The following is a 12888-nucleotide window of genomic DNA, read 5'->3' on the forward strand; positions in this document are numbered from 1 at the left end:
GCAAATTAAGTACCTTGCTTAAGGGCACAGACAGATTTTTGATCTTGTCAGCTAGGGTATTCGACCAGGTGACCTTTTGGTTAGTGGCCCAACGCTCTAACCGTTAGCAGTCGCTTCTATCCAAAGCCACATACATTTGTTGCATGGCTCCAGGGGGAATCGAAACCAGGACAGTTGCACACAGCTCTACCAACTGAGCCAAACAGGAGCACATTTTCCCATGTCAGATTTTATTTATCATTAATTTCACACAGATTAGTCTCTTCAACCCGACTCTCTCTTCTTTAAAATTGGCCATAACTAACTAAGAAGAACAGGAGAATAGCATACCATGTACAAAAAGAGATTGGTTCAGGTGGTTCCATTTCACATTCAGCATTAATATTACCACGAGTAGAAACTTGGATGAACCAATGACATTTTCTTCAGTAATTATTTATGAACACATATTTTATTTTAGCTTAAGGCAACGTGAGGTCAAGACAAACATTGTACTGCAAATCCTAAATTTTCACTTAGTCATGCATTGATGTCAATGGGAAAACCTGTAAAGATTTGACTTTTAAAGTGAAAGTTAGGATTCGTCCCGGAATTCGTTGAGGAAATATCTCCTCGTACGTAGTAGATACTTGTCTGATACATTTACACTGGTTGCCGTTGCCTTCAGATAGCTTGCATACCATGAAATCTGACTGTTTTTCTCAAAAACACAAACACACCATAAAATAAATTTGCTACCAAACTGCTCATCATTCACATCAGATCAGACAAATAAAATGTTAATAAATTAATAATTATCACTAACAAAAAGTTATACCCCTACAGCTCCCTACCCGAAATCTTAATTTCTTATCTTGTTACTGTAATGACTAACCCTCAACCCACCCACTTTCCCTGAGAAAACTGACAGACCAACACATTAAACCCCACCATGCTTCAAACTACCACAGCCTGTAGAACTCATTATAGAAACATGATATAACAATTCAGGACAAACCATTCCATACTAGGGCCAGGGGTATTTTCAGACCATGTGATCTGACCAGGAACCATTTATAGACCAACATCTGGTCAGGTCATGTGGTCAGGAAAAAAACTCCTGGCCCTCCTCATGACACATGCAGTGACTTGAACAGTTGGCTGAATTGGACGTGATTAAAATGAATGCCACTGCACGTCATAGTAAATAACTCGTCATGAACAGTTTGTCACTTTTATAACGAGTTATAAAGCTTTCATGATGCATCGTTACCACAAAGCGTGACCCTGAATCCCAAAATCCCCATGAAACCCACATTGACATAACCCCCCCCCCCCTTAAGACCTCCATAGTTGTTTTTTTAAATTTTTTATCTCATTTGACAATTCATTCATTACAAATGTAAAAAAAACAAAAAAAACAGCAATGGCTCATATACATATCGACAAAATGGATTCTTCTTAATATTTCTGATGAGTGAGTGTTCTATAAAACGAAGGAGTCCCACAGAACAGAACTACACAGCCAGTCTTCCATAGAACCCATGCAGAGCCTGGTTGGCTATGGGTATAGTACGGTAAAGTATGCTATTGTACAGTATGGCTGCAACTGAAATGGCCCTATCCCCTACATAGTGCACTACTCTCATAGGGTTCTGGTCAAAAGTAGTGCACTATACATGGAACAGGGTGCCATTTCAGACACAACATGTCTGTGGTTCCTGTTGCGGTAGTTTACATGCCAGATGTTAGGTCTGTGGATCATGTGCGTCGGGTCTTCTGTCTCTTGGCCTGGCGTTTGGCCTCGTCCAGGGCAGCGTTGTCCCCACCGGCCTGGCTCAGGCTACGCACCCCCTGCAGACGGCTCACCAGCTGCAGCAGCAGGGGGATCACCTGGGGAGAGACAGGGCGTTAAAAAAGGGTGAGGTGACACTTTATATTGTCTTCCGTGTACTAAAATGCCATGAAGATCCTAGAAACCAATAGAATGTTGTTTCTTTCAATACAAAGTATACACACATACATTACATACACACACTTATGCCATAATACAGAGGCAATAGGTCTGCTTGAACATTTACCAGACCACTCAATTACAGTACACTGGAAACATGATACATGGCTTTGCAATAGGAGTGGAGGCAGTGTACCTTCTCATGGTTGTAGGCTGCCAGCAGGAGCAGTAGAGTGAGGGGTAGCGCTATGTAGGAGCCCTGGGCTACGTCCTGGTCAGGAACTTTACGCTGTGATGAAGAACATCACATTGGGTTCTCATTCATTATTCAGAAGACACACAATGCATTTTTTTATCACTGTAATGAGAATATTCTAAATGTATTACATTAGTTGTAGGATGAACTAGGATGAAGTTGCCTGTAGACGCTGATCTAAAATCTGTTTTGTGCTTTCCCACATCATGGATAAGGTTAGAATGTGGACAGGGTAAGCTGATCTTAGATCTGTGGCTGCGGAGAACTTCTAGCTGGAGGATTCAGCCCTGGCGGAGTAGGTACTGTGTACTTACATTGGGGTTGAAGGTCAAAGTGATGTGCTTATGGTAGCCTGTAGAGGTGAAAGAGACTTGGGGCAGAGAGAAGTCGTACTGGGAGCGAGACAGCGTGGAGTGCAGCATCAACACATAGGTCTGTATTGGGGGAGAGGACACACAACAAAAAGTATATTTATGGTGATGACATAAATATTAATTCCACTGACCCAGAACCTCTGGATAAACCTATACACTACTTTCTACTATCAGGCGAATAGCAACCATTAAAGGCCCAGTGCTGTCAAAATCCTGTTTTCCCCTGTTTTCTATCATATTGTACAAAAGCTGTTGAAACTAAAACTGTATAAGTGTGACAGATGTGAGCAGTGAAATTTTCTGATAGTTGCTGGTTGAAAGAACAATTTACACAAGACATTCTAATCAGCAGGTTTTGCTTGGGTGAAGTTAATGGACCAATAAAGAGAGATTCAAACCTCTCTGCCAATAACATAGTTTTCAGGTTACACACACACACACACACACACACGGCTTCACATTTGATTAAAAAAATATATAAATATATAGTTATTTTTCACGAGTCGTAAAATGTCATTTTTTCTCCTCCCAAAAACCAGAGGGAGAAAAAATACATATTGTAATCAAAAACAACATTGTAAACAAAAACAAATAAAAAAGCACCGATATCAACGATAAAAAAAGGAAATGAGAAAACATTTTTTTCAATTTAATGTTTGTGTCATTTTCAAGCAATCTGCTCTGCTTTGATTGAAACTTTTCCTTACCTGCGCTGGCATTTCTCAACCACTGATCAAGTGGGAGTGGGGTTTAGAAGGGGGGGCGAACTAAAAATCAGTTACTGTTGGTTAATAGACTTGGAGAGACCATCATTCTATCACTATTTTGCATTGCTTTTGTATGACCTGTTAGGTTTCGTTTCTATGGGGAGGGGGGAGCGGCTGCACCATGACGGTTTGTACGTTTTTCAAATAAACTTCTCGGCCAATCAGGTTCATTAAGAGAGTAAGAGAGCCCCAGCCGTTCCCCATCCTCACTGGTCAAGCATACCCTGTGGTGTAAAATCAATGTTATGAATATGATAACGACCCATGTTTGTAGACCTGGACCTCCTAACTCGGCTATTACAGCCACACCCGCTGCTGACAGGTGTATAAAATAGAACACAGAGCCATGCAATCTCCATAGACAAACATAGGCCAGAGATTAGCCTTACTGAAGAACCCAGTGACTTTCAACATGGCACCATCACAGAATGCCACCTTTACAAACAGTTGGTCAACTTTCTGCCCTGCTAGAGCTGCCCTGGACAACCGTAAGTGCTGTTATTGTGAAGTGGAAATGTCTAGGAGCAACAACGGCTCAGACATGAAATGGTAGGCTACACAAGCTTACAGAACAGGACCGCCAAGTCAGCACAATAACTGTTCGTCGGGAGAGTCATGAAATGGGTTTCCATGACTGAGCAGCCGCACACAATCCTAAGATCTCCATGCGCAATGCCGAGCGTTGGCTGGAGTGATGTAAAGCTCGCCACAATTGGACTCTGGAGCAGTGGAAACGTGTTCTCTGGAGTGATGAATCATATATCCTTATGTACATATTCTTTATCCCCTCACACTGTGTACAAGACAGTAGTTTTGGAATTGTTAGTTAGATGACTTGTTGGTTATTACTGTACGGCGCATTTCGCTACACTCGCATTAACATCTGCTAACCATGTGTATGTGACAAATAAAATTTGATTTGATTTGATTTGAATCACGCTTCACCATCTGGCAGTACGGCGGATGAATCTGGGTTTGGCGGATGCCAAGAGAACACTACCTGCCCCAATGCATAATGCCACCTGTAAAGTTTGGTGGAGGAGGAATAATGGTCTGGGGATGTTTTTCATGGTTCGGGTTAGGCCCCTTAGTTCCATTTCCCTTCCATTGAAGGGAAATCTTAACGCTACAGCATACAATGACGTTCTAGACTAATCTGTGCTTTCAAATTTGTGGCAACAGTTTGGTGAAGGTCCTTTCCTGTTTCAGCATGACAATGCCCCTGTGCACAAAGCAAGGCCCATACAGAAATCGTTTGTCGAGATCGGTGTGGAAGAACTTGACTGGCCTGCATAGAGCCCTGGCCTCAATCTTTGGGATGAATTGGAACGCCGACTGGGAGCCAGGCCTATTTGCCCAACCTCACTAATGCTTGTGGCTGAATGGAAGCAAGTCCTTGCAGCAATGTTCCAACATCTAGTGGAAGGCCTTCCCAGAAGAGTGGAGGCTGTTATAGCAGCAATGTTCTAACATCTAGTGGAAGGCCTTCCCAGAAGAGTGGAAGCTGTTGTAGCAGCAAAGGGAGAACCAACACCATATTAATGCTCATGATTTTGGAATGAGATGTTTGACAAGAAGGTGTCCACATACCTTTGGTGATATTGGTGATATAGCGTATATTTGGGAGTAAACAGAGGGTACACATCTGCAGAAAGGTGAAAAGGAAGGAGCAGGAGTTCTGGAAACTCCCTGAATTTACTTGGGGCTGACACAGATGATATTTAAATGATGTTACAGCTAGCCTTTGTTTTCCATTTTCCCTCCATCTACATCTTCCAGGTATATCAGTTCCATCTCAATGGTCACAAATAGCAAGTCCCAGACTGGACTCACTTGACAGCTCTCATACAGAGACAGCGGTAGACCATGGAGATGTCCCGGGCCACTTTTACCAATGAAGATAATGGGGACGACATCTATGACAATGTCTACGAACAGCCCTACTATGAAACTCCAGACATGCCTCCAAACTGAGAATGCGTGACCCAATGGAACCCACCACAGCCTGAACACTCAGAAGACCTGTTTGGTAATGGATCCGACGCCTGTGAAGAGGTATTTCGACAGCGCAATTATGAAACTCGAGACACGTGTCTTGACTTGAGAACAGAGACTGAGGATGCTACCCCAGGGAGCACACCACAACCTGAACTCTCAGGTTCTGAGAGCTCATGGAGGAGACCCTTTGTTGTTGCTACAGCGTGTCTAGGGCTGCTGGGTCTTCTCCTACTGGCTGGGATCATCTATCTATCTATCTATCTATCTATCACATTTATACAGCCAACCTACAGAGGGAGAGAGACATTTATATATTTATAAAAGCCTGCCGCTGTTCCCACATCACGACCGAACAGACATCCTGGAATGAGAGCTGACGTGACTGTCTGGCGAGAAAAGCAGACCTGGTGATCGTAAACAGCCAAGAGGAACAGGTAGTTCTCACTACATTTAACAAATGCATCTGGATTGGTCTGACGGAGAGACGGAAGGGACCTAGAAATGGGTTGACAGCACAGCACTGACAAGACACACACGCCTAATGATCATGATGTCTTATCAGCTTCTTGATATGCCACACCTGTCAGGTGCATGGATTTATCTTGGCAAAGGAGAAATGTTCACCAACAGGGATATAAATACATTTGTGTAAAAAATTTGAACTAAATAAGCTATTTGTGCGTATGGGAACATTTTGGGGTCTCTATTATTTCAGGTCATGAAACACGGGACCAACACTTTACACGTTGCGTTTATATTTTGTTCAGTATAGTTTATTATTTATTTTTTTACCTCTTTTTCTCCCCAATTTCGTGGTGTCCAATTGTTTAGTAGCTACTATCTTGTCTCATCGCTACAACTCCCGTACGGGCTCGGGAGAGACGAAGGTTGAAAGTCATGCGTCCTCCGATACCCAACCAAGCCGCACTGCTTCTTAACACAGCGCACATCCAACCCGGAAGCCAGCCGCACCAATGCGTCGGAGGAAACACTGTGACCTTGGCTACCTTGGCTAGCGCGCACTGCGCCCGGCCCGCCACAGGAGTCGCTGGTGCGCGATGAGACAAGGATATCCCTACCGACCAAGCCCTCCCTAACCCGGACGACGCTAGGCCAATTGTGCGTCGCCCCACGGACCTCCCGGTCGCGGCCGGTTACGACAGAGCCTGGGCGCGAACCCAGAGTCTCTGATGGCACAGCTGGCGCTGCAGTACAGTGCCCTTAACCACTGCGCCACTCAGGTGGTGGGTTTGGTGGGGGGTGTGACCAATGGTGCGTTCACCAACCAACATTGTTGGCAGTGAAATGGAGCCGTTTTAAAATGGAGTGAATCAAACGTCACAACAAAATCAATGGGGGACCCATGCGTCGTCAAAAATACTCTTCAAGGCATAACTTTTTGAATTTAGATTTTCCCCGACTGTCTAGCTTTTATTTTGGTGATTGTTAGTTCTCAAAGATTATGTTATAAAAATATAATGGTCCATTATCTTTTCTACATACTTAATATCTGGTTTAAGTCGTTAAAGTTTACACCAAAAACGTTTTTACATCCTGAAAAGTACTTATTTTTTTGACACAGGCGGCCCGAAAACACACTTAGGCAGCCACCCAAGTCTTTTCTATACACCATTTTTTTTTATTTCTCTATAGATACATTCATCTACACTGTAGATGAATGTATCACATGATGAAATCTGAGCTGGTATTACTCTAAGAAAAAAATATATATAGTGAATTTTCATAGAGTGAAGACCATTACAATTGACTGTTATATCTTGAAAAAACAACAACTTAATTAAGAAAATGTATATATAACTATAGGTTGTTAAACTGACAATCCCTAAATAAAACAGATTCATTTTGTTGTTGATTTCTCTGTTGGCTTCTGCTTTAATTTATAAAATATTGTTATTATTTAGATTTCTTTTCGTTTCTGGGAAGTGTATTACGACTTTGTTAAATATAATTTAAATAAGTTGTGATATGATTTAAGTAATACTGACCCAGAAGAGCCATTTCTGGGTTGGGTACAGCAGTGCTTCAGGTCTCAGGAAGGCAGTAATGATGCTTCCTTGGCTATCAGCTACACACATGTCTAGCCCGCCTTACACCACCTTACATACTGAATGATAGCACATTTCTAGCCCGCCTTATACCACCTTACATACTGAATGATAGCACATTTCTAGCCCGCCTTACACCACCTTACATACTGAATGATAGCACATTTCTAGCCCGCCTTACACCACCTTACATACTGAATGATAGCACATTTCTAGCCCACCTTACACCACCTTACATACTGAATGATAGCACATTTCTAGCCCACCTTACACACTGAATGATAGCACATTTCTAGCCCGCCTTATACCACCTTACACACTGAATGATAGCACATTTCTAGCCCACCTTACACACTGAATGATAGCACATTTCTAGCCCGCCTTAAACCACCTTACATACTGAATGATAGCACATTTCTAGCCCGCCTTAAACCACCTTACATACTGAATGATAGCACATTTCTAGCCCACCTTACACACTGAATGATAGCACATTTCTAGCCCGCCTTAAACCACCTTACATACTGAATGATAGCACATTTCTAGCCCGCCTTAAACCACCTTACATACTGAATGATAGCACATTTCTAGCCCGCCTTAAACCACCTTACATACTGAATGATAGCACATTTCTAGCCCACCTTAAACCACCGTACATACTGAATGATAGCACATTTCTAGCCCACCTTAAACCACCTTACATACTGAATGATAGCACATTTCTAGCCCACCTTAAACCACCTTACATACTGAATGATAGCACATTTCTAGCCCGCCTTAAACCACCTTACATACTGAATGATAGCACATTTCTAGCCCGCCTTACACCACCTTACATACTGAATGATAGCCTTTCTAAACCACCTTACACACTGAATGATAGCACATTTCTAGCCCGCCTTAAACCACCTTACATACTGAATGATAGCACATTTCTAGCCCGCCTTAAACCACCTTACATACTGAATGATAGCACATTTCTAGCCCGCCTTAAACCACCTTACATACTGAATGATAGCACATTTCTAGCCCACCTTAAACCACCGTACATACTGAATGATAGCACATTTCTAGCCCACCTTAAACCACCTTACATACTGAATGATAGCACATTTCTAGCCCACCTTAAACCACCTTACATACTGAATGATAGCACATTTCTGTAGCAGGTCATACCTCTCCATCCCTGTCCAGAGGCGGGAAGTGAAAGAAGAGGGACTGTCCCAAAGACACACTGTTGATGGGGTTGTCAAGGTTGTCACTCTTATACAGCTTCACCTGCATGGGACAGGAGGAGAAATACAATTATATGGAGCCATAGAATTAAATAGAGGATATAGATGGATATAACTCGTTTTTAGCATTAGTCCTCTATGTATGGAGCACATAAAGGTGATGCTCAAAGTGGCATCACACAATCACAACATTACATCAAACAGCTATAGTTTGGCTTCATCTACGAATTAGTTCCTTACGGCACATTGAAAATATTTTTGGGATTGAGATAGGTAGTTATGAGGTGATGTTATGGGTATTGTAGTGAGGGGATATTACAGAGAGGGTGGGCAGGTGTTCTGGTGAGGTTATGGGTATTGTAGTGAAGGGATCTTACAGAGAGGGTGGGCAGGTGTTCTGGTGAGGTTATGGGTATTGTAGTGAGGGGATCTTACAGAGAGGGTGGGCAGGTGTTCTGGTGAGGTTATGGGTATTGTAGTGAGGGGATCTTACAGAGAGGGTGGGCAGGTGTTCTGGTGAGGTTATGGGTATTGTAGTGAAGGGATATTACAGAGAGGGTGGGCAGGTGTTCTGGTGAGGTTTTATGGGTATTGTAGTGAAGGGATATTACAGAGAGGGTGGGCTTTCTGGTGAGGTTATGGGTATTGTAGTGAAGGGATCTTACAGAGAGGGTGGGCAGGTGTTCTGGTGAGGTTATGGGTATTGTAGTGAGGGGATATTACAGGAGGGTGGGCAGGTGTTCTGGTGAGGTTATGGGTATTGTAGTGAAGGGATCAGAGAGGGTGGGCAGGTGTTCTGGTGAGGTTATGGGTATTGGGTCTTACAGAGAGGGTGGGCAGGTGTTCTGGTGAGGTTATGGGTATTGTAGTGAGGGGATCTTACAGAGAGGGTGGGCAGGTGTTCTGGTGAGGTTATGGGTATTGTAGTGAAGGGATATTACAGAGAGGGTGGGCAGGTGTTCTGGTGAGGTTTTATGGGTATTGTAGTGAGGGGATCTTACAGAGAGGGTGGGCAGGTGTTCTGGTGAGGTTATGGGTATTGTAGTGAATCTTACAGAGAGGGTGGGCAGGTAGGTTATGGGTATTGTAGTGAGGGGATCTTACAGAGAGGGTGGGCAGGTGTTCTGGTGAGGTTATGGATATTGTAGTGAGGGGATCTTACAGAGAGGGTGGGCAGGTGTTCTGGTGAGGTTTTATGGGTATTGTAGGTGATTGTAGGGATCTTACAGAGAGGGTGGGCAGGTGTTCTGGTGAGGTTATGGGTATTGTAGTAAAGGGATCTTACAGAGAGGGTGGGCAGGTGTTCTGGTGAGGTTTTATGGGTATTGTAGTGAGGGGATCTTACAGAGAGGGTGGGCAGGTGTTCTGATGAGGTGATGATGTTCCCACTCAGGTCAAACTGGTTTATCTGCCTGAAGGCGATGATGTTGACTCCCACGATGTCAGTGCTCCCAACCTCTATGGAGCGGTGCTGAGGCAGGGCTCTCTCGATGTGGTCGTTGCCCTGTGCTCTCAGCTGGATCAGGTATCTACAGCCAGGCTGTGAGAGAAGCTCAAAGTTAGCAACACAAAAATAATAGCAGAGCTATTAGCAATTGCCACAGCAGTGTGTGGGATATCAAACGCAATGACCCCATCTCCACAAAGTAACTCTTACAAATGTATTGTATCTGTTATGTCTATGTAGGCTTCATAACTACTTTACATGCTTGTATACAGGCTTTATAACTGTTTTATGTGGCTCTTATGAAGCCTCAAAAAGGCCCGACTCACCAGCAGGCCCCTGAGCCTGAAGCGTCCCTCCTCGTCAGTGACTGTGTCCTCGCTGTAGATACTACACTCTGCCTGTCCCACTGCCTCCACTGACACATCCCTCTCAGCATCTCCACTCAGGGACTGAACTGCCCCGTAGCAGCTAGAAAGGAGGCAGTAAATCAGGAAACTGGTCAGACAGGCAGCCATTTTGGGGATCGATAGGACACAGACAAATAATTACACACACTGACATTTTGGGGAAGGGACTGTAAACGCTCCTTGTCAAGTAAGTCAGCAAGAACATGCCTGAATAAGATTTGTTACAATAAAAAGAAGTGGCTAATGATGGTTTGGAGGAGGGGGGGGGGAATTGAACATCATTCTGCTTTGTTTAGTACATTTTTGCACTTAGTTTAAAGCTCATTGGGTTTCACTCACTTTCTATGAAAAGTGCTACATAGATAAAGATGGATTTGATTGGCCCGTTTCTAGTACCTGTATGCGGTTTTGAATCCGGTGATGTCGATGCTGAGGTTCTGTCCCTCCTCGACGGTGATCATCTGAGAGGCTGGCTCAAACCTGAACTCCTTCATCATGGGCTTGAAGTAGTACTGGCCTGGGCTCTGAGGGGAGGGATAGAAAAGGAAGAACAGAAGAGATGCAATCAATAAATGCCCCCTGCAGTGTTGCTGCACCAATCCAATCAGCACCAGTTCACATCACACAGAATATAGACTTCCACCTAGTAGCCCGGTGTGTTTAATAGTCAATCATTCAGGAGGAGGATAACACAGGGATGAAGTAGGTGTTGAGTTCAGTCACCATCAAGGTCCTTACCAAGTTGTTGAAGGTGAGGACACCAGTGTCCTGGGTGAGCAGGTTGGATCTGAACGATCCTCCACTGAGAGACAGCAGGACTCCAGACAGAGCGTGACCATCCTCTGACTTGATCTACGACACACAGAGAAAGATAGGAGATATGACAATGAACACACTGCATAAGACTATACAAACACTGCCGCAGCCAAAACTATATTTAAGTTGCAGTTCGACACCAAGGCAAAATTCCAAAAGAACACTGTTGAATGGCAATACATTCGCAGAACAGACTCATCAACTATTTATTAAACAACCCTCACCCTACCGAAGGAGGGATGTTACTAATTAAACAAAAAACTGTGTTTTGCCAACAAGACAAAAGCTAATAAATGGCCTGTTCTTTCCACGGAGCTCGCTAGTAGTATGTGTGTTCTGTACCTTGAAGGTGACTCCAGCCAGGGCGAAGGCCTTGAAGTCTCCCTGGGTTCCCTCTACAGTGCTGAGGATGAAGCCCTCCTTACTGGCACTGACGTCATAGTGACGGTCACTGTGCAGGGGACCAACACTGGGGAGGGAGAAACAACCAATAGAAAGTAATTTAGATTGACTTGTTACTGTACGTTTCGGTCAAATGTCACAATCAAGGAGCATTTATCAAACACTGAGAAAACCTGCCACAAGCTAATCTAAAGCAACAAATATGTAACGTGGTGGACATTTCAAGTGGCTAGATTAAGACGCAAAGTGGTCAAATGTATTGTTAAAAAAACAACAACAAGAGCATGATTTGAACAAGCAACCCCAGCCTTACGGCTAACTCAGCAGTGACTGAGGTTATGGTATAGTCATGTATACCTGTAAGCCCCGTTCTCGTTGGTGGCGACGGTGATGAGGGGGGCCTTGGCTCCTCTCTCGGTGATGGAGATCTCCACCCCCTGCAGCTCTGGAGTCACTTGGCCCTCCAGGAACAGACCAGCGCGCCCCGCGATGTCCACCACACGCCCTGGACAAGATTCTGTGAGAAGGGGACAGAATAAGAGAAGGCATATAGATTACCGCTGGACACAGACAGAGCTTCATTGCCGGTGATGTCCACCATACGCCCTGGTCAGATCTCTGTGGATGGGTTCTGGTAGGGGCAGAGAATAGGGAGTTACCATATATAAATATAGAGACAGACAAAAACAGGTTATACACCTGTGGTGGAAAATGACTCAGTGAGTTATGCTATCCCATAGATACAACTTAAGAGAATTGTCTCCTGCTATAAGTGTTTTTTTTCTTCTTTCTAACCTGATACAAATGTGTCTTCGTGTGACTTAGTCACAAGACTGGGCGTATAGCTAAGATCCGTTTGGGTGTGACCCCAGCATGTGAGACATCCCGTGTTTTTACTATCTGTGAGCTGTGATAAATGCAGTTAGCTCGAGGGCTCAACCATCTATCAACCTCGAGCCATCTTAAAATCTGCACAGACAAACCAATCGCCTTGTACACACTATGTTTCGCCCCTGTTTACACACATCTGCTAAACTGCCATGTAGACAAGAGGTTGTACTTTCTATAACAGCAGAGAGCCAACTCTGTTCATTGGGCTTTTAACTCTGCACTGTTGTGTGGATTGTTGACTGATCCATTTTTTTGCAAATCTTATTAAATATAATTGTTGTTTGAAGAATCTACAG

General features: G+C 43.9%; 1 protein-coding gene across 1 annotated transcript in view; it reads right to left on the reverse strand.

The window, feature by feature from the left end:
* Window positions 1–209: 209 nt before the first annotated feature.
* The window catches only part of LOC139423508 (BOS complex subunit NOMO1-like), a 40254-nt gene continuing 27575 nt past the window's right edge, over window positions 210–12888 (reverse strand). The window contains exons 36-45 of the mRNA XM_071175116.1: window positions 12059–12218; window positions 11642–11768; window positions 11222–11335; window positions 10880–11007; window positions 10403–10544; window positions 9975–10169; window positions 8571–8672; window positions 2504–2623; window positions 2130–2222; window positions 210–1872 (exon numbers count right to left, since the gene is read on the reverse strand). Of these exons, the coding sequence (XP_071031217.1) occupies window positions 1741–1872; window positions 2130–2222; window positions 2504–2623; window positions 8571–8672; window positions 9975–10169; window positions 10403–10544; window positions 10880–11007; window positions 11222–11335; window positions 11642–11768; window positions 12059–12218 (1313 nt within the window). The 3' untranslated portion in view covers window positions 210–1740. The remainder of the gene's footprint in view (window positions 1873–2129; window positions 2223–2503; window positions 2624–8570; window positions 8673–9974; window positions 10170–10402; window positions 10545–10879; window positions 11008–11221; window positions 11336–11641; window positions 11769–12058; window positions 12219–12888) is intronic.

Source organism: Oncorhynchus clarkii, chromosome 13, assembly GCF_045791955.1.
Source record: "Oncorhynchus clarkii lewisi isolate Uvic-CL-2024 chromosome 13, UVic_Ocla_1.0, whole genome shotgun sequence".
NCBI lineage: Eukaryota > Metazoa > Chordata > Actinopteri > Salmoniformes > Salmonidae > Oncorhynchus > Oncorhynchus clarkii.